At 40.4% G+C, this 27,765-nt stretch overlaps 2 protein-coding genes across 3 annotated transcripts in view; one reads left to right on the forward strand and one right to left on the reverse strand.

Moving 5' to 3' along the window:
- The window catches only part of LCP2 (lymphocyte cytosolic protein 2), a 50,064-nt gene extending 41,332 nt beyond the window's left edge, over window positions 1-8,732 (forward strand). For both annotated transcript variants that reach the window (XM_088827774.1, XM_055421794.2), the window contains exons 18-21: window positions 2,607-2,698; window positions 3,299-3,376; window positions 6,087-6,242; window positions 7,977-8,732. In XM_088827774.1, the coding sequence (XP_088683900.1) occupies window positions 2,607-2,698; window positions 3,299-3,376; window positions 6,087-6,242; window positions 7,977-8,099 (449 nt within the window). In that variant the 3' untranslated portion in view covers window positions 8,100-8,732. The remainder of the gene's footprint in view (window positions 1-2,606; window positions 2,699-3,298; window positions 3,377-6,086; window positions 6,243-7,976) is intronic.
- Window positions 8,733-10,819: 2,087 nt separating this feature from the next.
- C18H5orf58 (chromosome 18 C5orf58 homolog) lies at window positions 10,820-17,041 on the reverse strand. Its single transcript, XM_088827775.1, has 2 exons — window positions 16,948-17,041; window positions 10,820-10,995 (listed from the first exon to the last, which is right to left on the reverse strand). Exons 1-2 carry the CDS (start codon window positions 17,039-17,041, stop codon window positions 10,844-10,846), a joined length of 246 nt encoding a protein of 81 aa, XP_088683901.1. The 3' UTR covers window positions 10,820-10,843.
- Window positions 17,042-27,765: the final 10,724 nt, after the last annotated feature.

A 27,765-nucleotide genomic window follows, 5' to 3' on the forward strand; every position in this document is an offset into this window, starting at 1 on the left:
GGTGGGCTGCAGTCCGTGAGGTCGCTAAGGGTCGGACACGACTGAGAGACTTCACTTTCACTTTTCACTTTCACACATTGGAGAAGGAAATGGCAACCCACTCCAGTGTTCTTGCCTGGAGAATCCCAGGGACGGGGGAGCCTGGTGGGCTTCCGCCTATGGGGTCACACAGAGTCGGACACGACTGAAGTGACTTAGCAGCAGCAGCAGCAGCAGCATCATGCCATATATGTAGGAGATTCTACTGCTGACACCAAAGAAACCCACTATATTTTCAATGTTTCCTAAGCATTTTAGGATATGGTGCCCTTATTCACCACATGGCCTCCACAGTTCCCCCCACCCCCAACCGCTCAGTGGCCACAACTCATTATTTTGTAAACTGACTTTGTGTCCCTTGCCTGGTCCGTCCAGGCATCTGAGCTTCAGACACTTCACTTATAGCAGTATCTCCCAAAGTAAATTCCATAGACCCCTGCTTCTATGAGTTGGTGATAGAGATTAATAATATAAACAGTTGGATTTTATTATTTTTTAAATATAATCATCCCTCTAATACAGGAGGGGGGATTGGTTCCAGGATCCCCACCGATATCACAATCCAAGGATGTTCAAGTTCTTTGTATAAAATGATGTAGCACAGTTGGCCCTTCACATCCACAGCTCCACATCCACAGATCTGGCTAACCCATTGGTTGAACCAATCTGTAGTTGGCTGAATTCATCAATGTGGAAGCCATGAATGCAGAGGGCTTACTCTACTACCTTAATCAAAATTGATCCCTTTTCTCCTAAGAGTGCCAGGACACCTGGTCCTCAGTCTCACCACTGGTTGCCCCAAGGTCAGGAAGATAAAGGATGTGCTTTATATTGGCCAAAAACCCGTCCCAGTTCCCTTAAGGATCTAGATATTAAGAGTGGAGGGTGACTGCAATGAAAAGTAATATATTGTCTGTCATGAATAGTGACTTTGTGGTGCTGACCTGCAGATGCAGATAGAGAATAATTCCTCAACTCTAAGACAGCCATGCACTATAGACCTTCATGACATGACTTTCTCATATAACTAGATTTCATTCACTCAACAAACATACAAGTGTCTTCATGTTGCACTGCAAAGGTGGGCATGGGGAAGGTCTGTTCAGGTACTGGGAGCCTTAGGAAGGAAGATCAGCAGCTCAGGCTAGCCCCATCTGCATCTCGAATAATCCTGACTAGGAAGACTTGGACTCTTCGAGTAACTCTCCCCTCTCAGGGGCCGTGGGGCAGGCGATTTACCCCTCTGTGGTGTATTAGATGTATTAGATGAAGTAACACACCAGGTGCAGAACCACCTGGAGTGCTTGTTAAATGCAGATTCTTGAGCCTGAGTGATTCAGGGTCCCCCTGGAATTCTCTTTTACGCACAGTTATATTTGGGAATCACAAGTTCAAGTTCTGGCCCTGCCACTCAGACACATGATTTGTTTAGACTCTCTGAACCTTTGTTTCATGATATTCAAAAAGAAGACAATACCCACCTTGTGGGGTTGCTGTGAGGATGAAAAGTCATGTACACAGGTGCCTTACTCAGGGCCTGGACAGAGCAGTGCTGAAAAAATATCTGTTGAATGAACAAATGAATGTTGCATGAATTATTAAGAGAACATTCAACTCACAGAATTTACCAGCCTGTAATTGGAAGGACTGATACTAAAACTGAAACTGCAATACTTTGGCCACCTCATGCAACGAGGTGACTCACTGGAAAAGACTCTGATGCTGGGAAAGGTTGGGGGCGGGAGGAGAAGGGGACGACAGAGAATGAGATGGCTGGATGGCATCACCGACTCGATGGACATGAGTCTGAGTGAACTCCGGGAGTTGGTGATGGACAGGGAGGCCTGGCGTGCTGTGATTCATGGGGTTGCGGAGAGTTGGACACGACTGAGCGACTGAACTGAACTGAACTGAATAGCTGTTCTGGCATATAGAGACAGTCTTAGCAATTGCAAATCAACACACTCAAACCTTTCCTGAGATTAGGAAACACATTCTCTTGAAACATTTCATGGAATTGTCAACAAGAAAAAAAGCATTGGAGAAGGTGAGGCACAAGTGCTGGGTAATTCACAGACTCCAACACAGACTTCCAGATGGATCAGGTACTGTCAGGGCCACCTTCTACGTGATTCTGACAGTTCTACTTCTGTAAGAAATTTGGTCAAGAATAGCAGGTAGTAAGCTCTGGCCCTGAAAGCTAAGAATATTCTCAAGGTAGTTTCACCTCATCTTGGGTAAGTCACATTTCTTCTTGTGAAAATGAGAATATAATTGTCTTCACCTCCACATTGTTACCACTTGGTGGTATATATGTAACATGCTCAGTTAAGCAACCAATCAAATGTGCAGTGTAGTGTCTCAGAATTTCACTGGCATGGCTGTAAAATAGGGCCGGGGCAGCCCTTGTGGTTTTAAGTGTAAGTTATTTTGGAAGCTGTGGTTTCTTGAAATGTTAATTGCTGGGAACAACTGCAAGGGCATTGTGGGGGGCGGGCAGTGATGGGCTATGACTAGTGAAAAACTGCTTAAAGTAAATTAACGTTCAAAATGCTATACTTTCAAAGGCCCTGGCAACAGACCACTTCCCAGAGTGGAAGGCAGGAACTTCTCGCCAGTTCCAAGCAAACCTCGACCACAATCCCCTGGGGAAGAAGAGGTAATAAGGCATATGTTCATATTTTATTTCTACACCAGCAAATGAATCATCAGAATCTCCCACTGAATACTCTCCTATACTTTTATTTTCTTTTAGTCTTAAATTTTTTAGTGAAAAATGTTGAGAGGAGAATTCAGTTGAAAAAATATATATTCTTTTTCCTTGATGTTCCTCTTCCAATGGCAAATGTGTGTTTCACGTTAAACAGAAAAATAATTCTCTTTTTCATCTGCTTCTTAGTTTATGACATAACATAAGTCATTTAACTTCTCATTAACCCAGTGTTTTTCATTAAATATATTATTATTCTAAACTGAAGAAATTATTACATCTGAATCTTTCCTGATTAGAGACTCCATTATCTATGAACGCTTATTCACCTCTATCTTGGGAATAAGTATATGTTAAAAAGCAGTTCACACAAAATATCTTCTATTTAGCTTCACCTGAATGATTCTATATTCAAAGTAATAATACAAGTGTTTCAAACTTCATGGAACTGAGGTGGTGATTTATGGAAATGATTACTTGGAGGCTTTCTTTTTCACTTACTTATGTAACTACAAAATTTATTCCATTTTCAAAAATTTACATTTTCAGAATTCATTAAATGAAGACTGGTACGTTTCTTATATTACCCGAACAGAGGCAGAAGCGGCTCTTAGAAAGATAAACCAGGTACTGTGCTACAAGTTTATTTTTTTAAGTATAAATAGAAGAAAAGAAATGGGACTGACTTTCCCTGAGTACCAATGATGGGCTTTAGATACTGGCTTCAAGCTTGCTTTTCATAGCTGCTAACAACAGATTTTCAGTTTTACAACCTCTCTTCCTACAGTTTGGATAGATCATCCAATAAGACAAAACCCAAGGGATGCAGTGGTAAAGAATCTGCCTGCCAATGCAGGAGGCACAAGAGACTTGGGTTCTATCCCTGGGTCATAAAGATCCCTTGGAGGAGGAAATGGCAACCCACTCCAGTATTCTTGCCTGAAAGCTCCCATAGACAGAGGAGCCTGGTGGGTTACAGGCCATGGGGTCTCAAAGAGTCAGACAGACTGAACATACATTGCTGCTGCTGCTGCTGCTAAGTCACTTCAGTCGTGTCCGATTCTGTGTGACCCCATAGACGGAAGCCCACCAGGCTCCCCCTTCCCTGGGATTCTCCAGGCAAGAACACTGGAGTGGGTTGCCATTTCCTTCTCCAATGTGTGAAAGTAAAAAGTGAAAGTGAAGTCACTCAGTCATGTCCGACCCATAGCGACCCCACGGACTGCAGCCCACTAGGCTCCTCCATCCATGGGATTTTCTAGGCAAGAGTACTGGAGTGGCTTGCCATTGGGCTAGGAATTCTGCTGGGTGCCATTCATGCTATTATACCAAAGGGTACCAATTAGTGCCAGCTTCTCACCTACTAATGTCCATAGCAATGACTCCCAGGACCCTGGGAAAATTTTTAAATTAAGGTAGTCATTTGATTGGTGGAATCTTAGATTTTATTAATGAAAATGGTCCATCTTTTCACAAGAATCACACAGCATCAAAAGGAAACTTTCCCCCGAATTTCCAACATCTTACTAGTTGTATCTTCCTCTTGACACCCAATTGCTATCCATATCAATGTGGAGAAACGCATATTGAGACAGACAACAGCGACTTTTTGTCCTTTTCCCTAGAAATTTCTAATTGTCTTTTAATATTAAAGGTCTTAAACCAGATTTCCTGTCTTCAGGTACTGAACACTAATCTTAAACCTATATATCAAAGATCCGTCATCTTTCACATTCTTCACATCTCGAGACTACAACAAAAGTCCTCAAGTCTCAAGCTTGGTTGCACTTTTATTTTTTTTAATGATATGAAGCAATTAATATTCATCTCCCCATCTTTTTAAAAAAACTTATTTTTGGCAGTGCTGGGGCTTTATTGCTGCTCAGGCTTTCTCTAGTTGCGGTGAGCGGGCTCCTCACTGCAGTGGCTTCTCTTGCCACGGATGACAGGCTCCAGGCACAGAGGCTCAGTAGTTGCCGCTCCCCGGCTCTAGAGCACAGGCTCAGTAATTGTGGCACATGGGCTTAGTTGCTCCGAGGAATGTGGGATCTTCTCGGACCAGGGATTGAACCCATGTGTCTTGCATTGGCAGGCAGATTCGTAACCACTGGACCACCAGGGGATCACACATTTAAATCACTTGGGGAGCATTAAAAAAAAATTCTGATTTTACCTGGAGAGATTCTGATTTAATTAGTCAGATTAATTAAACAATTAATTTAATTAGGGATGCTATGTGGGCTCTGGAAGTCTTCAAAACTTGAAATTCCAAAGTGAAGCCATAGCTAAGAATCCACAGGTATATTTGTTTAACAGAGATGTTTTGACTAGAATTTACTCATTCAACCTGGAATGAAAAAAGAACAAAGGAAAGGCATTATTTCAAATTGATCATCCTGATTTCAATACACAGAGGAAGGAGTAATTTAAAGGAGTTCTTCCTAATTCATTTGATTTTAATACTGGATCTTTATAGTATTATTATAATATTATGTAGCTAATTTATGAAATGAAATTTTAAAGTATAGGACAGATCACCACACTATTTTGGTAAATATCAGGAAAAAAGGATGATCCACATTGGATTTTTTTCAGGTGTTTGATGATGAAGCGCAGTATCTGGGCACCATGAAGTTTTTAAATGGGTACATTTCTTAGGTATTTGGGTGTATGCTGACTTTGACTGTGGAAAGAAAGTGCATAGAATTAACTCTCAGGAGTAGGAAGAGATACCTTTCAGTTCAGTTCAGTTCAGTCGCTCAGTCGTGTCCGACTCTCTGCGACCCCATGAATCACAACACGCCAGGCCTCCCTGTCCATCACCAACTCCCGGAGTTCACTCAAACTTATGTCCATCGAGTCGGTGATGCCATCCAGCCATCTCATTCTCTGTCGTCCCCTTCTCCTCCCGCCCCCAATCCCTCCCAGCATCAGAGTCTTTTCCAGTGAGTCAACTTGTCGCATGAGGTGGCCAAAGTATTGGAGTTTCAGCTTTAGCATCAGAGTTAACCACTAAAGTCCTCATTTTGCTGGCCCTGTATCCACTCAACCATCTATTATTTGTTTTATGATTGTAAAAGAGATTCCTTTTTCACTGAGAGACTTCATAAAGTTCTCTTTGAAATTTGGGAATTTCTCTAATATAATCTCTGCTGCCTGCTTCTTGACAACCAAGAAATCCATGACACATGGGACTGCCACTGTTTGGGGAACTAACTGTTCACCGAATTGTCAACTGGTAGGTTTCCAAATCTCTAGAGGATTGTCTGCTGCTCTTAGAGGCAACAGAAGTATTGACCTTTGCTACCTCCATAATAACAAGAATTTACCCTTTTAGGACGGCACTTTTCTGGTTAGAGACAGCTCTAAAAAAACGATCTCCAACCCATATGTTCTCATGGTGTTGTACAAAGATAAAGTTTACAACATCCAAATCCGTTATCAGGAGGAAAGCCAAGTTTACTTGTTGGGAACTGGACTCCGAGGGAAAGAGGTAAGGGTTTCAAGTTGTCAAACTTCCCCCAGTTTTCTGCGCGTGCCTCTCTGCACACCTACTTGCACGGAACCTGGCTGTGGCCTTCTTTTGGGGTCCACACTGCCTGGCAACTTTAGAGTTAAGTTGCGTTAGTGAAACCCTGAATTTACTGGAAGGAAATAAAATGTTAACAGTATCTACCCCTGCCACAGTGTCTTTTTTACCTCTTTTATTCCAACTAGTCTAAAATCACGTGTGTAACTTAAAAAAATGTTTAAATTAAAAATATCATTAGATGGTGCCAAGGGCAAGTCCCTTCTATGACACAGAGGTGAGTTAAGGTCACCTCTGTGACTTGATTTTGATGTAAGGGTACAGTGTATTTATAAGGCCATGTCTTAAATTAATATCTGGGAAAATGACTTGGGTCATTTCTCACCAAAAATGGAGGTTAGGCCAATGAAGCTGTGCAAATTGCCAAAAACATTTCCCTCTGTTTTCCCAAGGTGTATACTAGTCCCTTTGGGGGTAGCAATGAGAACTGTGTGAAGAAAACCTTTCAGAGCTGCTTTTTGCAAAGGAAACTATAGCTAAACCTAATGCTTCAAATGTGTTTAAGTTCAAAGTTCCAGAAGGAGGATCAGCTGTATCACACATTTCCAGAAGGAAGCACAACTTACCCATAACTTCTACTTCACTCCAAATATTTTTAAGTTATGAATATGTAAACCAGTAGAAAAAACACATGATTTTGGTCATGTGTTTGAATCACTGGTGCGGGGTGGGTAGAGCTGCATAGGTCCCGTAGAAGCAGAGATGTCTGCCCTCCAGGATCTCTACTGGGCTTGTGTGGAAGCACACAAATACAAACCTCTCATTGCTGTTGCCCTGGAGGGAGGCACCTAGAAGAGTAGTCTTGGAGGAAGTGCTCAACTCAGTCTGGGGTACCTAGGTAATGTCTAACTCATTTCTAAATGGACCGATGGGGGTCTCTCAGTTTGGCCCTCAGGGAAAGGGTGATACAGGTAATGAATAAAAAGACTCACTACAGAGCTCTTGTGAATGTGGAGGTGGCAGTGGGGACACAGCAGATATCATGAGGGAACTACTACGCCATACTACAGATATCATCTTCAGACAACAGAGATGCTGTCTGACCTCCTGATTCCTTATATCTCCTAACATTATTAGTGATTTAAAGGAGGGACATGAAAACCAAAACCAAGTCACAAATAGAACAATCCTGAAATCCAATGATGGGTGTCCTTATAAAAAGAGGGAGATAAACAATGAGGCCCTATATTCAATAGCCTGTGATAAACCATAATGGAAAATAATATGAAAAAGATATACACATATCTTAATCACTTTGTTGTACATCAGAAACTAGCACAACATTATAAATCAACCATACTTGAATAAAAAATAAAAAAGAACAATCCTAAGGTAAAGCTGTCATAATTAGAGTCTCCCTCTAACGCTCTCTGTATATAGTATATATAAGCCCCCACATGAAGTTAAAAATACATATACATAAATACATACTTGTCTTTTATCCATGGTTTGCTGAACGTTGGCGAGGAATTTTTTCAAAGTTCCATAGCACAAATCATTAAAATCTTTGCCGAATTTTACATAGACTGATAATCCTCATACTACAAGAGGTAGGATATTATGCAGATTAAAAAAGAAACTGCGAAATTCATGCTGCACATTCCAGTGCTGATTTTCTTCCTATTTTGAATCTTTCAGGACTTTCTGTCTGTGTCAGATATTATCGACTACTTCAGAAAAATGCCGCTTCTGCTTATTGATGGGAAAAACCGAGGTTCCAGATACCAGTGCACGCTAACGTATTCTGCCGGTTATCCCTAGCAAGTTAGCCAAGCAAACGAACCTTCATCCTTGCCTCTGTCCCAGCATGGGAAGATCAGTCAACCTTGGTGAACGGTCAAACCCTGAGGACTGAATTGAATCCCTTCAACATGAACATAAGGGTTTTGTCCTTTCACTTATGAAAGTGTTTGAAATGAAGACTGTCAAATAGCCCATAATTTATTTATTTTTCTTCAATGTTTGTAAAGTGCATGAGGAATAATGTTCACACTTGAAGTCTACAGTGCACTGTAATTATTCATTTTAAAAACATGTGTATTTTTGAATACCCATGTCCAAGTACATTAGTTTGCACACCTACAGAAAAAACTGGGGGCAAGTTTAGAAACACTGAAATGGTAATAGATTTTGGTAACACATGAAACTGATTTTTTAACTAGCCAATCCTTTGTCAGTCAAAGGCAATCATCAATTTTATATGTATAATTTGAAAATTACTAAAATTCAATTTCTTGGCAGCAATAATCTAAGAAGCTTCAAAAGCATTTCATCCTTTCTTATTTCATGTTTTTGCTGGAGGGTGGGGATTTTTTGTATACTTTTTTTTATGAAAAAGATAAATGCATGTTAGAATAACTTCCTAGAATTAAAATTAATTTGCCTTCTGCTTCACTTTTTGGTTCCTAAAACAACTTATTGACTTTATTTAATTCATACTTTTATTTTCCTGTTTTAAAGCAAATTTAAGCTACAAATATCAAAAGAAAACATTTTAAATTTAGAATGAGGTTTTGGCATCAAATACACCGGATTTAATTCCATCACATCTGACATCCTCATCCTATCTCTTCCATCTCTACCCAACTTCAGAAGTATCAAGTGATGTGATTTTTACTAACATTTCCCTGGGAAGATGAAAGAGCAATTTATGTATACATGGAAAAGTTTAATCAGACTTTCCAATTAGATACCTTTCTTCTATTTTTATCCCCCCTGCCATCTGTCATAAAGCTATTTTCTTCACCCTTCCCCAAAAGGCTTTATAAATTCTTCAAAGCAATTCAATTCTTTCCTTCAACTTACATATCTCATTTAACAAAAAATAGTAAGCAATTTCTCAAGACAAAAACCTCACATTCACTTAAGTTTTCCCTTTTGAGGCCTTGGTTGTTAATCCACAACTTGTATTAATGACAAAATTTTTTGTCTTCTTGGTTTTATCTATGAGTTTTATAAGCCACAAATAATATCTTGTATTTTCATTTTTGTGAACCTATAGAAAGACCACTGGAAGAGATATTTGAAGTCATCTAGTTAAAAGTGATGGTTTGCTAAGATAACAAATCTGTGGAGACTTTCAATCAATGATGATAGAAAAGATGCTTCACAAAACTTCATCCCTACAAATTAGAAGTTCTCAAATCAGGACTCAGAACTCAGGAATTCCAAAACTGAAAAACCTGCATCATTTACGTTTTGATTCAACAGGATATCCAATGAGCATCTATTTCATGTTTATTCTGTGCACTGAGCTGGGTGCTGGGTATTGAGCATAGAAAACACTACAGCTTCTGGTACGGAGTGAGCTGACCTGGTGCCCTGCTTCATGGTATTCTATACTTAATGTTCAAAAATTTCTAAAATGAAGAACACAGTAGATTTCAAAGCAACTGTTTGGTAGTAAATGTTTACAAGGCAAACCAATGCTTATTATTTTAAGTTGCTGTTGGTGGAAAGGGGTAGGAAGCCTATTCCGCTGCAGTAACTGAAATGAATTGTGAGTATCTGATGTTTTCATGACCAGCAGTCTTCCTCCCCTTCCTCAGGCCATGGCGACTCTATTCTTTTGGTGGGGGCCTTTCTTTCCAAGAGGGTTTCCCAGGTGGTTCAGTGGTAAAGAATCTACCAATGCGGGAGACACAGGTTCGATCCCTGGGTTGGTAAGATCCCCTGGAGGAGGAAATGGCAACTCACTTCAGTATTCTTGCCTGGGAAATCCCATGGACAGAGAAGCCTGGTGAGCTACAATCCATGGAAGTCGCAAAGAGTTGGACACAACTGAGTGACTGAGCAGGCATGCATGCTCCTTTTCCACTGACCTGGCCTATATCCCAGCCTCACCAAACACAGTTGCTCAGAACCCATCTGAATAGAAGCTGGCCCAGTCAAGATCCTTCTCTGGATTGTTAAACGCAGAGGCTAAGACAGAGGATCTCTCTCTTCTCTGGGGTCTCCAAAAGATAATACTGTACACCCACCATACCTCTACTCTCTTCTACCTGTTACATGGAAGTGATGAGTTTTTAATAGGAAAGGATATAGACCAGTGCACAGAAACAGAACCAGGGCAGAGATATCTGATGAATTAGTGAAGGCCCTGAAATCTGTCCCAACCATGGACTTTCAAGTCACATGACCTCATAAATGATTCAGCTAGTTTGAGTTGTTTTGACACCTGCTACCAGGAGATACCCAATTAACATAAATCCATACCATACATTTATAATTTAGTAACTCTCTTTCAACCTAAGCCAAATTCAAGCATAGAGGATAGGATGAGCAGTGCGCCATGGCCAACTTCTTATGTAATACTCTTGCCATTGGTGAAATAAATTAGCCATTTCTTGGAACATTAAAACAAGAGAAGCCTACAAGAGCACGAAATGATTATTTATAATCCAACACATTTTTATTTTTTTAATTGAATATATTAGTAAACTCAATTCTCCTAGAAATGGGTTAATTCAATAATAAAAAGTCACAAACTTACAACAAATAAAAAATCAGATTAAAAAACTATCAGAAGCAAGGGATACATCTGGCATTTTAGACTCTTCAAAGTGGGGATCATTTCTTTCTGTTTCCTTTAAGTCATCTGTCTTCATGGGATGACTAAAATGTAGGGTAAGGTCACAAAGCAGCAACTGGGAGAGTTCTGTGCAAAAAAATAACAATATAAGACACATTGTAGCACACATGTCACAGGCAAATATTATTACTTTAAGTTGATATTTCCTAATTATTAATTTAGTTTAAGTGATTATTGCTTAAACCACAATTAGATGTGCCAAATTTTGACTCAGAGTCAAATTTATACACTGCAAAATAAACATGATATAGAAGCTTACTAGAAGGGCTCTTTAGCTCAAACTGTCAGCTGTTTTACTAAATTGCTATTTGATTTATTCAAATTTATGTATTTTTTAAATTACTAGTTTTATCTGCTATACATGCATACAGTATAAAGAATCAAATAAAGCATGTTACATAAAATAGCAGTTCCTATCTCCCAGAGGCGACCACTTTTGACTATTTTGGAGCTCATTTTGTTTTTGTGGGTTTGTGTGTGTGTGTATGTTGCATTTTTGTTTATTTTGGGAGGGGTGGTATTTAACCTCCATATCTCTAAATTATATGCATTTTTTTTTTCAATTTTAGGTGTTTGCTTCTGACCACAGAAGATTAAAATATAGCTCTTTTCATTTATCCCCATTCTCCCAATATACATGAGTACAATTTTTCTTAGCTCAATATTTAATGTTTAATTTTTTTGATTATATATTCTTTACAGTTGAATCTTGTAGGACATTTCCCTTCCTGCAAGCTTCCACCCAACCACAGTTAATAATTGTTTCCTTTTTTCATTGTTTAATTACCATGGATATATTCCAAATTTCTGCAGTTGGGTAAATCTCCTCCCTATGTATAGTCAAGCGCTTTTACTGTTCTACTGTTGAGAGTCTCTCCTCTCCTAGAGCCTTCTCACCAGCTCTAGTTTGGACTGACAGCTCTCTAGAACTGCTGTACAGTTCACATCTTGGGAATTCCCTTCACCACTATCCAATGGACTCCTTTCACCCCTCCCTTGGGTGGAGTATCTTTCTTCCAGAATCTTATGTCTCTCTCTCTCTCCTTTTTTATTTTGGTCTATTCCTTTGGTGGAATACAACCAAGGTAACTTTCTAAGATAGGAAAATGTGTATGTCTGAAAGTTTCTCTCTACACCAATGCTTAACAGATTGACTAGCTATAGAAATCTAGGTTGGACATAACATTTCTTCAGATTTCCAAAGGTAGTGTTGTGCTTTCTCTTAGCTTCCAGTGTTTGTATGGGCAAATTTCATACAATTCTAATTCTTAGTCATTGTTTCTCATTAAAAGATTTAAGAATCATTTTGTTCTTCCAGTGTTCTGAAATTTTGTAGTATTGCATTTTAGTATAAGACTATTTTCATCTACTGTGCTGGGCTCTTTCATTGTAAAAAAAAATCATATCCTTCAGTTCTGGAACATTTTCTCAGATCATTTCTTTAATGAATTCCTCCCCATTCATTGTCTGTGTTCTTTCTTTCTAACACTCTACTTATAGGATGTTAGGCTTCCTTGTCCATCTGTTTTTTTGGTCTACACTCAAGGGAATTTTCTTCATTTAATCTTTCAAATCTTCTCTAGAGTATATTTCTATTGTCACACTTTTAATTTTGTTCTCCAAACATTTTTATAGTATCCTGTTCCTTTTTCATAAATGTAGCATCTTCTTTTACTTCTCTGTGGATATTAATGATAGTTTCTTAGAGTTTTTAATTTCCATTTGTAATCTTTTCCTCCTCACTGATTGAATCTACTTATTGGTTCCATCACTGCTTTTCATATTGGATGTTTTCCTCAAACATCTTTTTTCCATAGTTGTCTGCTCATATTTAAGACTATTGTACTAAAAAGACAATTGGAATTTCTTTCCGATGGCAATTATTGTGTAGTGATCTGGCTGGGTATTTTGTTGAGGAAACTCACCTATGAGTATCTTTAGGTCTTTTCTCTTAGGCGTATCAGATTCCTGAAAGGAAAATCTGCCTAGGTGTATAAATCTGGCCACCAATGTTTTGTAGCCAAGTGGGGAAAGAAAGCTATGGGTTTTGTAAGTCAATATGTAAACCTTGTCTTAAGACCCTTGCTTTTAATACTACTATTTCCTTCAAATTGTGAGACTTTAAGTCTCAGGTCTACCAGTTGTGTAACTCTGGGAACGTTAGTTAATCCCTCTATATCTGTTTCTGTATCTGGAAATGTCAATGGTAATATTTCCAACCTCATAAGGTTGTTACAGCAATTCAGTCCATTTACGTAGAGCTCTTGGAAGAGTATCTGAATTATGGTAAATGCTATAAGTGTTAGCTATTGACATTAATACTCCTGGGAGAAAGCGGGGGTAACAGAGTGTTTGTTTAATCTTCCATATTTACCAAAAGTCTACCTTCCTAGTCTGGCTCTATTAGTCCTTTTTATCTTCACTGCCTGCCTATCCCACAACTTTTCAGGGAAATATTGATCATATTTATTCTATTTTACTTCATGAAAGAATAATTGCCAAACTAAAACAGTCAATCTAGTTTGAGAAGAATCTAAAGCTTCTCTAATTGTTTCAAATGAATGCAAGCATCCAGAATCAATTATTCATTTAATAAATGTTGGCCAAAAGCCTATTATATAAAGGCACTGGGTTAAGTGCTAGGAATAATCTTAAGAGATGGGATAAGTAAGCAAATATACAATTACAATACAATATGATAGGTGATATGAAAAAGTAGAAGAAATGACTTCCTGGCTTAAAAAAAGTCTCCAATGTAAGTAACTGTGACTAATAAGTAGTAGTTAACCTAGTGAGATGGAGGTGCAGATGCACCCTGTGGAGGTGGAGTGGGCACTTCAGGAGAAGACACATGTAATAATTAAGGCACAGCCACAAAAAGAGCAAATGTGTAGACATGCAGATATTCAGTGTGGCTGGAGCCTGGAACGTGCAGGGAATGAAGAACGAGGTAGCAGAAAGGAGAGGTAGGCAGGGCCTGGTCTCAAGTTCTTATAGTCCATTCTAGGAGGTCTGGACATAGTCCTGAGGACAATGATGAGCCAATGAGCATTTTCAGCAGATTTATATTTCAGAAAGGTAATCCTTGCTGTTGAGATTGCTTTTGAGAGATGATGAATTAAGCAAAGGTAACCCTATTTCTTTACATCAGACTCCTCACAGCCTCTGTTAATATGTACCATGAATTTGTGACAGAATTATCTAGCATAAAGCCCTTCACAAAATTATTTGATCATCAGTTCACTGATTCCATTTATAACATCTATTAACGTCACCTGAGACAGCAGTGTTCCTGGATCAAAGTCCATGAAATGCTTGGGAAACACTTCAGTCAGCTCAGTCGCTCAGTAGTGTCTGACTCTTTGCAGCCCCATGGACCACAGCACGCCAGGCCTCCCTGTCCATCACCAACTCCCGGAGTTCACTCAAACTCATGTCCACAGAGTCGGTGATGCCATCCAGCCATCTCATCCTCTGTCGTCCCCTTCTCCTCCCTCCTTTAATCTTTCCCAGCATCAGGGTGATGATGAGTCAGTTCTTTGCATCAGGTGGCCAAAGTATTGGAGTTTCAACTTCAGCATCAGTCCTTTCAATGAATATTCAGGACTGATTTCCTTTAGGATGGACTAGTTGGATCTTTTTGTTGTCCAAGGGACTCTCAAGAGTCTTCTCTAATACCACAGTTAAAAAGCATCAATTCTTCAGCACTCAGCTTTCTTTACAGCCCAACTCTCACATCCATACATGACTATTGGAAAAACCATAGCTTTGACTAGATGGACCTTCGTTGGCAAAGTAGTATCTCTGCGTTTTAATATGCTGTCTAGGTTGGTCATAACTTTCCTTCCAAGGAGTAAGCGTCTTTTAATTTCATGGCTGTAGTCACCATCTGCAGTGATTTTGGAGCCCCCCAAAATAAAGTCTGTCACTGTTTCCACTGTTTCCCCATCTATTTTCCATGAAGTGATGGGGCCAGATGCCATGATCTTAGTTTTCTGAATGCTGAGTTTTAAGCCAACTTTTTCACTCTCCTCTTTCACTTTCATCAAAAGAGTCTTTAGTTTTCTTTGCTTTCTGCCATAGATACGGGAAATGCTTAGGAGAATACATGGAAAAATGTTTAACAGGCACTCCCTACTTGTTGCCTCATAGCCACTTCCCTCTTCTTCCTGGGGCACAACTTGGTTGCACTTGAGGTGATCCTCTCCCCAGTGTCAGCAGTACGTCCTGACTGGTCTAAAGTGGTTGTGGCAGTCCTAGTCTCCTTGGTGGTAACCGCTGTAGGGTATACATGTGGTGCAAATCTGGCCAATGAAAGGAAAGGGAAAATGTGCTGGCGGGATCCGGAGAAAGAGTTATGTAAGAGACACAGGCAGAAAGAGTATCTATATATGATCATGCTTGCAGGTAATGACCATGAGAAGTGATAAACAGAGTGAACATAACAGAGCAGAAAATATGAAAACCTAATACCTGATGAGAGTTGGACTGTGAAGAAAGCTGATTGCCGAAGAATCGATGCTTTTGAACTGTGGTGTTGGAGAAGACTCTTGAGAGTCCCTTGGACTGCAAGGAGATCCAACCAGTCCATTCTAAAGGAGATCAATCCTGGGTGTTCATTGGAGGGACTGATGCTGAAGCTGAAACTGCAATACTTTGGCCACCTCATGCGACGAGTTGACTCACTGGAAAAGACTCTGATGCTGGGAAGGGTTGGGGGCGGGAGGAGAAGGGGACGACGGAGAATGAGATGGCTGGATGGCATCACCGACTCTGTGGACATGAGTTTGAGTGAACTCCGGGAGTTGATGATGGACAGGGAGGCCTGGCGTGCTGTGGTTCATGGGGTTGCGGAGAGTCGGACACGACTGAGCGACTGAACTGAACTGAACTGAAACTGAATACCTGATCAAACCTTTAAAACCCTGAATTAACTTTAGGGTTGCCAAACCTTGAATCTTATTTCTTTATTGTATAATCAATGTTAAGTTGGTATTTTGTTACTTGTAGAAAGGTCTCATAACTGACACAGAGGCTGTCTTCATATATCAAGAGTTGTCATAAGAACAGTAACTATTCAGTGATTTTCATGGTTAGTAAAATGACCAATGGGTGAAAGGAATAGGGAAAAGATTTCAGCTAGTCTGTGATGAAAAACTGTCTAATATAGAATAGACTGGTAACAGAGACAGCTTTCCAACACAGGAAATATTTGGTCAAGAATAGATGAAATATTCAATCACAGAAATTCTACATGCCTGGAATAAAATTACAGAATATGTCTGTAAGGTGAGTGACTAAACATCATGATCTATAAGGTCTAATCCTACTAGAATCACCAATTCACACAATCAAGCAAACTTACAAGTTTTGATTGGAAGGAACTTTAGAGACTTAGTAATGATTAATGGATAAAGATACTGAATTTTGCAGACTGTGACATCACTGTGTAATAGTTTGTTGAAGGGAAGGATGGGGAGTAAATTTAGAGGGGTTAGTTAGACATCATAAGGTTTCTATAAGGAGGAGAAGGGGACCACAGAGGATGAGATGGTTGGATGGCATCACCGACTCCATGGACATGAGTTTGAGCAAGCTCCAGGAGTTGGTGATGGACAAGGAAGGCTGGCATGCTGCAGTCCATGGAGTTGCAAAGAGTCGGACATGACTGAGTGACTGAAGCTTTTTATAAAATGTCAGGGATGAAAATTCAAGTCTGCTATCTTTCAGGTCAATGCTCAAACATAATGCATCTTAAGAGATCTAGTTCATATTACATTGTTAAAATTTCTTAAGAAATAGAGAAAAATGGCACCCCACTCCGGTACTCTTGCCTGGAAAATCCCATGGACGGAGGAGCCTGGTGGGCTGTAGTCCATGGGGTCGCTAAGAGTCGGGCACGACTGAGCAACTTCACTTTTCACTTTTAACCAGTAGGCAAAATTCAGTTACACTCCAGCAGAAGCACAAATTGACACAATAACCTGCAAACATTTTAATTCACTGATTCCTACTTACCATTCATTTTCTTTAGCTCCAAAGAAATTGTCTTAATGTTTTTAATTATGGCTTCCACATTTAGTTTATGGTCAGTAACATTATTCTTAATCATCTGGTTTGAAAAGAGAAACAATGTATAAATCAGAAGTATGTATGTATACTTTAAAAATACTCAAATTTTCAGCACTTCTGGAAGAAGAAAATCTGTTATTTCAGAACTAAAATTTTAGTGAAATTATAGTTTCTTTAAATGGTTAGAATTCTCACACAGGAAGTCATCAACTTGTTAACTATTTTCCAACTGAAAACACCTCTAACCAAAATTCTTAGAATAAGGCTGCTTCTTTAATCAAACCATATCCATACAATGGAGCTCTTACAATGGAAATGCAGATGTCCCCATTTCAGAAATCCTCAGCATTTGTAAAACTACCTTGTGCCTGGGTACTCAGTTGTTTCAGTCCTTTCCGATCTTTGCCCTTCTATGAACTGTATCCTACCAGGCTCCTCTGTCCATCAGATTCTCCAGGTAAGGTACTGGAGTGGGTTGCCATGACCTCCAGAGATCCAATCTGGGTCTCCTGCGTTGCAGGAGGATTTGTTACTGCTGAAACACTGGGGAAGCCCATAAACTTCCTTATAATTTAGCAATCTCATAATATCTTCTCTAATTTTATTTATCTAAGCATCATTTTCTAATGTATGCTTGAATGACAGGGTCCATATATGATTTAAGTACATATTAAAGCACAAAATAAGACACAATTCTAATTCCTTGACTAAGAAGATGGCAACATGGACATTTCTACTTTAGCTTTGGGAGTTAGGGCAATGCATATTCTAATTTAGCTGAGATACATTAATCAACAGATTACTACATTATATGTACAAAACATATGTTTAGTCAATTGTGTCAGATATAAACATATGGAGATGTTTCTAGGTCATTCACTAGAAACTAACCTTAGTCATTCAAATATCTCAAAATAGCTTGAATAAACTACAATTAATGCACACAACTTCAGAAATACAGAATATGGGAAGTTATGCCTTAGGCTGCTTGTCCAAAAAAATGAGAACAAACTAACCTTGTAATCAATTCTTTGCCCCTGCCTTTTCCTGAGTCAAGGGAATTTACCCTATTTCACTCACTTCAGAGCCACTGTAAAGGAAATAAATTGTTTGCTCTCCAGACAATGAATAAAATACACTTTGCATCCACCTACAAGCCACTAGGCGCTCAAAATCGAATGGCAGCTATCTTACTTGGGTATAGCAAAGTCAGATATACAGGTTTGAGGAGAAAGGAAGGATAAAAAGCACAGGAGGTGGGGTGGGGATGGCGCAATTCGAGAACATTAAAGAAATGAACGCAAAAATAGAAGTAAAAACCCTGAGGTAAGTAGAAACTAAATGGAAGGAGAAATGCTCAAGAAAGCTGACCCTCCCCACTCCGGGTTCCAGTTATCCAGGACCCTCAGGTGCCCATAGGTAGGTGGGGTCAAAGGGCAGCGTGGCAAGGAGACCTCTTTGGACTAGCTCTAGGCCAGAGCTGTCAACCCTTCCCCAGGAAGCTCCGTCAGGCCATCACTCTGACACTGGAGAGGCCGGCCAAGAGGCGCTTCTCCAGGAGGTGGGAAGTGGAGACCTGGATCGGGGCCCAATAGCACTGGGGCCCTCCATACGCTAGACTGAAGGCATGTATGCAACTAAGGCACTATCCCGGGACCAAAGGCCAGGAGGCCAGGCCGTCCCCGTAAAGGGGGATCATTATCCCCATCTCCTTCTAACAGCCACGCCCTCCTTCTCGGTCTGATGCCCGGGAGGAGCCTCAGGTCTGGGGCCACAGCCTAGGGTCTGAAGATGGCGCCTGCGGCAGCCTCGAAGATTCCGCGGCCCTCAGGCTCCCAAACCAGATCGGAACAAAGCGAAACAGACTCAAGGTGACCACCTGACGCGCCCGGACCCTCCCAGCCAACTATCCCTTCTTGACTCAACACACGGCCATGCCTGTGAGGAAAGCGGGCTCTTGGGAGCCACAGGCTGAGAGACCTTGCGAACTGCACTGGGTCCAGGCTGAAGATGCAACTTGAGGCAGCCTGGACAGGTCAACAGTCTTCACCTACACCACACAGACCAAAGATGGATTAGGATTATTTAAAACCCAGTAACCCAGGCCACAACCCCGACCCTGTGGAGACGCACCAATTTCTCCCTGTTAAGTGGGAAGAGCTAGAGTTGGGCCGAGGAAGTGAGATTGGGCTTCCTGATTGGTCAGTGTCTTTTCCTTGTGCATCCTGGGAGTTGTAGTCCTGGGCTACGCCCCTGCAGAGAAAGTTGTGGCTGCGTGGCAGGAAGTGACTAGCACTACTGCGTGGGCAGAGGAGGACGGCGAGAAGGCATTTTCCTGACTGTGTGCTGGGCGCTGGGCTAGGTGCTTTACAGCTCTTGTTTGCCTTTAATTTTCACAGAATAGGAATGCGGTTAAGGTCAGACTCTGGACTGAAACTTCTTGGGTTTAAATTCTACTCCAGCGCTGGTATAGCTATAGACGTCCTCAGCTATCATATGAAGATAATAACTACTGTACGTCTTCTTTTGAGAGTTAAGTGAGATAATGCATCACATTGGGCTTGGCAGATGATGTGCTCCATAAATGTTAGCTATTATCGCTCCTATAAATCTGTACAGATGAGCTGAGAGGTATAAACTGGTCTCTTGCCAAGTAGAGAAGTTGGGATTCAAGCCATCTCTGTTGGATTCCAAGAGGAATTTCTGTCACCACTGCCTTTGAGTTGACTCAAAGATTTTTCTTGGTGCCCTCAGGAATTGCGATAGACTTGATGAACTTCAGATTCAGATTCTACACAAGTCCACCTTCTCTAAATCTTCCTTATTTGCACTTAGAAGCCTCCTGAACCAGTGGGTTCCCAACAACTTGCAACACATAGTCTGTTTTTATTTTATATCCGACCTGGTGGCTCAGATGGTAAACCATCTGCCTGCAATGCAGGAGACCTGGATTTGATTCCTGGGTCAGGCAGATCCCCTGCAGAAGACAATGGCTACCTATTCCAGTATTCTTGCCTGGAGGATTCCATAGACAGAGGAACCTGGTGGGCTACAGGCCTTGGGGGGTCGCAAAGAATAGGACAGGACTGTGCAATGAACAATTTAGTTTTTCACCACCTTCATTTTAACACTAGAATTTGTTGTCTGGTGCAGAGTTAGATGAGGAAGGGCATAGAAGGGCTGAGCTTCTGAGCTTCAGTCCTAAGGACAGGTAGCTATGCGATCTTGGAAAGAGTGACTTCTTTTCTCTGAATCTCAGTTTCCTCAACTGTTTCCTTGTGAAAGAGATGGGCCCAAATATCACTCCTTATTGGGCTGCTGTTATGATTGTTTGCCCTAGCTGCGTAACACCTGTTTTATTACTTTAGTGTTTTAAATTTACTTTCATTGACATTTAAATCTACTTATTTTTTTTTAATATCATGGAGTTTAGTATGATAATTTAGTATGGAGTAAAAGTTAAGCAAAGGAAATAGGAAAAATGAAGACCATGTAAATGAAACAATCATCTAGATGTTTTACTTCTTGATGATCCTAATCCTGAAGCCTGATCTCTTTGTTAAAATGTGTTAATATTAGAGAAATGTTTAAGTTAGTACAAATTGAGACTTTCTTCTTGATGTTCTCAGAAGAACTGAAAGAGTTGGGTGGGGAATAACTCTTAACAGTGTGATTACACATTGTTTAATGCCTCTGTACCATATGAAACAGCTGTCAGATCCTTAGTAGTATATGACCCACACATTGCTGAACATAGAATTAGCTGCTGTCCAACATACCATCCATCCCTGAAGACTTCTCCATTCTGTGGAATCTAAAAAATGAAAGCAAACAAATGTATGTAACAAGACAGAAACAGACTCACAGATACAGAGGACAAACTAGTGGTTACCAGTGGGAAAAGGGGAGGAGGGGTGGGGCAAAAGAGGGGTATGGGGTTAAGAGATGCAGACTGCTATTCATAAAATAAATAAGCGACAAGAACACAGCATGGAGAAATAGAGCCATTACTTTGTAATAATTTTAAGTGGAGTACAATCTGTAACAATACTGAATCCTATGTTGTACATCTGAAATTAATATAATATTGTAAATCAGCTACACTTCAACTATATTAAAAAAAAAAAAAGACTTCATACTCAACTTGCTATGCTGCTGCTGCTGCTAAGTCGCTTCAGTCGTGTCTGACTCTACAGACGACAGCCCACCAGGCTCCCCCACACAGCCACCGGGACACTGGAGTGGGTTGCCATTTCCTTCTCCAATGCATGAAAGTGAAAAGGGAAAGTGAAGTCGCTCAGTCATGTTGGACTCTTCGCGACCCCATGGACTGTAGCCCACCAGGCTCCTCCATCCATGGGATTGTCCAGGCAAGAGTATTGGAGTGGGTTGTCATTGCTTTCTCCTCTACTTGCTATGGGTATCTTCAAAACTTAATCTTGGAAGGCCTTTTCCAGAATTAACCCTACCCAGTTCTGCAATTTTGAACTCTCTGCCAGTGCTTCCCTAACTCACCATTTTAACTGTGGACACTTATTAGTGTCAGAGTCTTGCATTTTCTTTTTTCTGATATGTGTGCTGAGCAGTTTTAGATCTATTTCTCCAAGTGGTGAAAAGGGGGACAAAGGGGCACAGAAGCTCAGAAAATAAACATTCTTTTAGAGGCTCCCCAGGTGGCGCTAGTGGTAGAGAACCCATCTGCCAATGCAGGAGACATAAGAGATTCAGGTTTGATCCCTGGGTGAGTAAGATCCCCTGGAGGAGGGCATGGAAACATGCCCCAGTATTCTTGCCTGGAGAATCCCATTGACAGAGGAGCCTGGCAGGCTAGAGTCCATGGGGTCTCAAAGAGTCAGACATGACTGAGGAAACTGAGCACATTGTTAGAAGCTTTCATCTTCTGGAGCTCTCTCAGGTAGCTGTTATCATCCCAGTTGTATAGAAAGTGAAGCTTGAGCTTAGTGCATGCTCAGGGGCCATAAAAACCAGATTTAGTCTCAAGCACAGATCCTCTCTGTGAGATTCCAGAACCTTCTGTGCTTTTCACTGAACCAAGTTGATTCCCAGACCAGGATACCATCTCTTGATACATGATGTAAACAAATACATCATGGATCCATAATGTCATGGGCTTCACAGATCATTGAATGTGAACACACACACACACTAATACACACAGAAACATACAGATATGGAATGACCTCTGAATGAGGGATACTAATAAAACAAAAATAACTTCACTGATCTATACAAGCAGAGATAATTCAACATCAAAAAGGAAGGAAGATCATCATAATTTCAAAAACTACCTTAACAGATATCTTCCTGGATGTGTCTTTTTGCTTCTCCTTAATTGATGCAGGCTAATGAAAACTTCACCTCAGACCTGCGTGAATTCAGATGTGTGTTTGGAAACTCCACAAAGACAACAACAGGAGAAAAGAAGGTGCTTAAGAGAAGTAGGGTGAAAAACATAGGTGAGCTGAGATAGCATTAAGGCTGACAATGATGAAAGTCAAGTAGCGATGGGGGCTGGTGCTGAGTAGGATGTGGTGTCTCTGGGGTCCCATTGTCCCAAACACACTGAATCCACTCATTCACAGGGTGCAGTAAGTGTTTGCAGGACCTGCTTCAGCTCAGATACCTGTAGACTAGTATTTTGTTCACAGGACTTTTGATTAAATTAAAGACCTTCTACCCACCATAGTGCTGATCACTTCTTATGAGTAGGTTCAAACTCGGGAAAAGATCATCATTAAACCTTCTATTTAAAAAAAGAATTAGCTTTGTGTTTCTTTTAAATTAATGTTAAAAGAGGAAAAAAGATATCTGGACTCAGAAAAAGAGAGACTGCAATAATACATTTTCCTCCACAAAAATGGCTTGGAACAATGATGACTACCTACTGATGTGCTTTTCCTCCTCAATTGGCTATAGATTCTGTCTTTCTTTTTCCCCCTAAGAACATAATACTTTAAAAGCATGATCTGCTACTTAAGGCTTGAGACCATTATAGATGAGGCCCTAAAATCTATCTTCCTTACTAAGTTTGTAGATCCAACATTTACTGAAACCCAACACAGGTTGCTGTTGTTGATGCTATTGTTAATCAAATAAGGGAGATTAAAAAGCTGGCAAATTCCCCCATCAAGAGAAGAGCTGTTATAGAACAACAAGGTGATTAAGCATTTTATGGAGCCGGGTGTGAGTGCCTCAGTTAGTTTTATTACAAGTTCTTGACATAAAGTCTTCATTTCTAGGAAAACAAATTGAGTAAATTATCTCCTGTCTTCCCCTTGCTCTCAGAGCTCCCATTCCCATCCTCCCCCTGCTCACTGTAAATTACAAGTGCTGGTCTGTGTTCTGAGGGCTGAATTCCTGCTCGAGCATCAGCTCCCTTCTGAAGATTGCTTTACACAACTCCTGTGTAGGCAGATGTGGCAGGCAATGAGCACATGCTCAGATCTTACCCGAGGAGCGTGACCAGTGTCCAAAAGATCAAGGACATTCTCGTGCATTAGAAGAGCCAGTGCTTTCCTCAAGGCCAATCAAATTAAGGAAGGAAGACAGTGCACGGCTTCTGTCTCTGGTGGTCTAAGGGGGAGGTAGGGGTTCCTGCCTTCTGTCTTCTATAAGCAGCTGAGGTTACATTGGACACAGTCATTTTCTTTTCTCTGAAAGAAACACTTCCAAACTTTAGAAAGAAGTTATTGGGATATATGTGTACATATGGGAGAAGGGCATGATAACCCACTCCCGTATTCTTGCCTGAAGAATCCCATGGAGAGTCTGGCAGGCTATAGTCCATGGAGTTGCAGAGTCAAACACAACTGAAGTGACTTAGCACATGTGTACATATAACTGATTCACATTGGTATAGCAGAAACTAACACAACGTTGTAAAGCAATTATATTCCAACAAAGAAAGATGTATATATATATATAGCTGAATCGCTTTGCTGTATACCAGAAAGAAGTTATTAACAAAATACACATAGCTCACTGCATTAACTAAAATATTTTTATTTCTAATTAAGAAATTCTTTTACGTAAGAATGTGACATAAGAAATGGACAGCAGAAATGGACCTTGAGGATATTTTACTCAGTGAAGTGAGCATAATTCATCTTTTAGACAGAGAAGGATGAATACTATATGCTATCACTTATACGTGGAATCTAACAGAATGTAGAATGGTGATTACCAGAGGCTGAGTGGTGGGGAAAATGGGAAGACTTGGTCAAGTTTTAAGGTACAAGTTCCACGGACCCAATGTACAGCATGGTGACTATAGTTGAGCAATACCGTGTTGTGTGCTTGAAAGAGAGTGGAGCTTTCATATTCTCCCCATCACAACAAAATGGTCATTATGGGAACTGAAGAATGAGCTAACGTGCCTGACTGTGGTAAACATTTCACAATATATACATGTATCAAATATCACACTGTACACTTTAAACTTACATAATGTTATATGCAACTATATCTCAGTTAAGGTGGGGAAAAAAGAAATTAAAGTTCTGTGCCAACATTTTCCTCTGAAATAGGCAGTTATCCAAATAGAGTTGCCAATAAAATATGGGACATCCAGCTACATTTGAATTTCAGTTAAACAATTTCAGATAATTTTATTATTACAAGTATGTCCTGAATATTGTTTGGCAGATAATTATATTAAAAATTTAGATAAAATGAATGAATGAAATTAACTGGGAATTATGCACTTTTATTTGCTAAATCTGGCAACACTATGCCCAAAACACTTCAACCTTGAAAAGCAAAGCAAACAGTCTGAAGGACTATAGATTCAGTAGGTATGGAAGCCAGGAAAATACTGAGACTTTCCAACTTGATGTCTAAAATTAAAAAATGCATACACTTACTGTGCCAGAACTTGGCTTCTTCTTCCCTTCAACATTCTTACAATGCATAAAAGAGGCTGGGTTTTTGAGAAAGCAGATGGACAAAAGCTGTCAATATTCAACACGGTGCTATTTTTGACAGTTGCTTGCTATGCCTGTTTGCCTGAAAACACTTTGCACTCGGCTTTTTAGGAAATGCTTTCATCCAACAAAGGCATACTCATGACACACATATTTATTTTCAGAGATCCACCAATCAGAGGAAACCTTCTCTGTCCTTAAATAAGATGTTTCTAATTCTATCATGTCAGCTCTCCATCTCTCAACAATACTTCCGTTGTTTATTAAAAACATAGATCCTGATCAGATGTTTCTCCCTCTAGGCATTGCCCCCAACTCCCACACCCCACCCTCATCAGCCAGCCATGAAATGACAGATGAGTGCCTTTATGAAAAAAAATACATTATGTTCATGAAGTCAATAGAATCTAAGTGCATACTCACATTTTAAATGAAAAAATATATATGTGAAATATCAATAACTTCAGATATGCAGATGACACCACCCTTACCGAAGAAAGTGAAGAGAAATTAAAGAGCCTTTTGATGAAGGTGAAAGAGGAGAGTTAAAAAGCTTGCTTAAAACTGAACATTCAAAAAACAAAGATCACGGCATCCAGTCCCATCACTTCATGGCAAATAGATGGGACCACAATGGAAATAGTGACAGATTTTATTTTCTTGGGCTCCAAAATCATTGTGGATGGTGACAGCAGCCATGAAATTGAAAGACACTTGTTCATTGATCTATGGAAGGCGTGGTTACTGATGCTGTCATTTATTTGAAGGCCCTTTCAAGTGAAGCATTTGAGAGACTTCCGGTTTTTAAGAAGTCCGCATGGCGCCATTACAAGAGCACAGCTGAAGCTGACGATTGGAGCAGTCCCAGCAGTGAGCCCAGGGACACTTCCAAATACAAGGTAAAATGGGACAAGATGAAGGCTAACAGAACTTTGTAAAGAACTTGAATGCTTTAGTCCTCTTCATGAAGAAAAGATGGCCTTCTGCAAGTCACCCAGAAAGAGCTCCTTCCCTCCACCAACTCTGAATGTGGCGCTATAGATGATCCAGTGCTTGAATGCGTATTTTTCTCCACATAAGATGGACCTTTTCCTTTCCTGTAGCTACTTCATATCTTCCACTAAAGCAGTAATTTGAGTCATTTTTCATAGTACATTGCTGCGGTTTGGTTGGCGCCTGTCGTAAGGGGACACAGAGCCTTATTACCACCCGCACCCTTGTACTTTGTTCTGCTTTATCATAGACTGTCTGCAGTCTCCCCAGATCTCTCACCTCCCTCCCCATTGCAGGTACAGCCAATCTCTACTGTTGCTCTTTGTGACCAAATACCGTGTTGGTCCCAAACCACCAACTAAGGCCTTGGGGCGTCTGGAAGTTGAAGAGTCAGCTGAGCACGTCTTGATATTCCGGTCCCAGGGCGCTTCCTCTCTTATGCATCCCTCCTCACTCTCTGCTTTGGACTCTGGCCTTCTTCCCTGTGACCAGTTTCTCACTGTGAGCTGTAGGTACTCTCGTGTTAGAGCTCCCTCTTGGGTGCATTGATTTCATTTTGAAATTCATTTGTATACTTCCATTCTGTTGATTAAAGTGTTCCAAAAGTTGAAAAAAATAAAAAGATTTTCTCCTTGGAAGAAAAGTAAAGACAAACCTAGACAGCGTATTAAAAAGCAAAGATATTACTTTGCCTGCAAAGGTCTGTCTAGTCAAAGCTATGGTTTTTCCAGTGGTCATGTATGGATGTGAGAGTTGGACTATAAAGAAGGCTGAGTGCAGAAGAATTGATGCTTTTGACCTGTGGTGTTGGAGAAGACTCTTGAGAGTCCCTTGGACTGCAAGGAGATCAAACCAGTCAATTCTAAAGGAAACAAACCCTGATTATTCATTGGAAGGGCTGAAGCTGAAGCTCCAATAATTTGGCCACCTGATGCCAAGAGCCAACTTGTTGGAAAGACCGATGCTGGGAAAGACTGAAGGCAGGAGGAGAAGAGGGTGACAGAGGATGAGATGGTTGGATGGCATCACCGACTCAATGGACATGAGTTTGAGCAAACTCCAGGAGATGGTGAAGGACAGGGAAGCCTGTTGTGCTGCAGTCCATGGGTTCGCAGAGAGTTGGACACGACTGAGTGACTGAACAACATCATATGTGCTTAAGAACAAGTGTGGAAAATAAACACCTAAATGTTAATGATTATCCCTGAATTGTGAGATTTATGGGTGATTTATTTTCTTTGCATTTACTTATTTATTCTAGCTTACTTATTTATTCTTTACCACCTTGCCACCTGGGAATCTATAAATCTAAGGTAGGGCTCCCTATATCTGCATTTTAGATCCCTCCTCTTCCATTTTAATCTAGGTGAACTGTGGACCGTATTTCAAGGAATATGACTTATGGCTGCATTGAACATCTTTTACCTATATCAAATAGGTATACCTTTTACCTATATCAAACGTGTGGTCATAGTTGAAACTTATCTTGGTACTGATGACAAAATTCAGTCATTATATATATATATATATATATATATATATATATATATATATATATTCTGGAGAAGACAGTGGCAACCCACTCCAGTATTCTTGCCTGGGAAACCCCATGGACAAAGGAGCCCAGTGGGCTACTGTCAATGGGGTCACAAAGAGTCGGACACGGCTAAGCAACTAAACAAGAACAATTATATATATATGTGTACATACCTGTATGTATATAATTTTCAGCCATATATCACGGCCACTTAACTTCCAATGAAGTGTTTGGGAGAGAAGGCCCCCCTCGCACAGCAGAGACTCACAGAGCTGCTGGATTCTTGGAGGC

The sequence above is a fragment of the Moschus berezovskii genome, chromosome 18 (assembly GCF_049115385.1).
Source record: "Moschus berezovskii isolate FMDL1 chromosome 18, NW_MosBer_1.0, whole genome shotgun sequence".
Lineage (NCBI taxonomy): Eukaryota > Metazoa > Chordata > Mammalia > Artiodactyla > Moschidae > Moschus > Moschus berezovskii.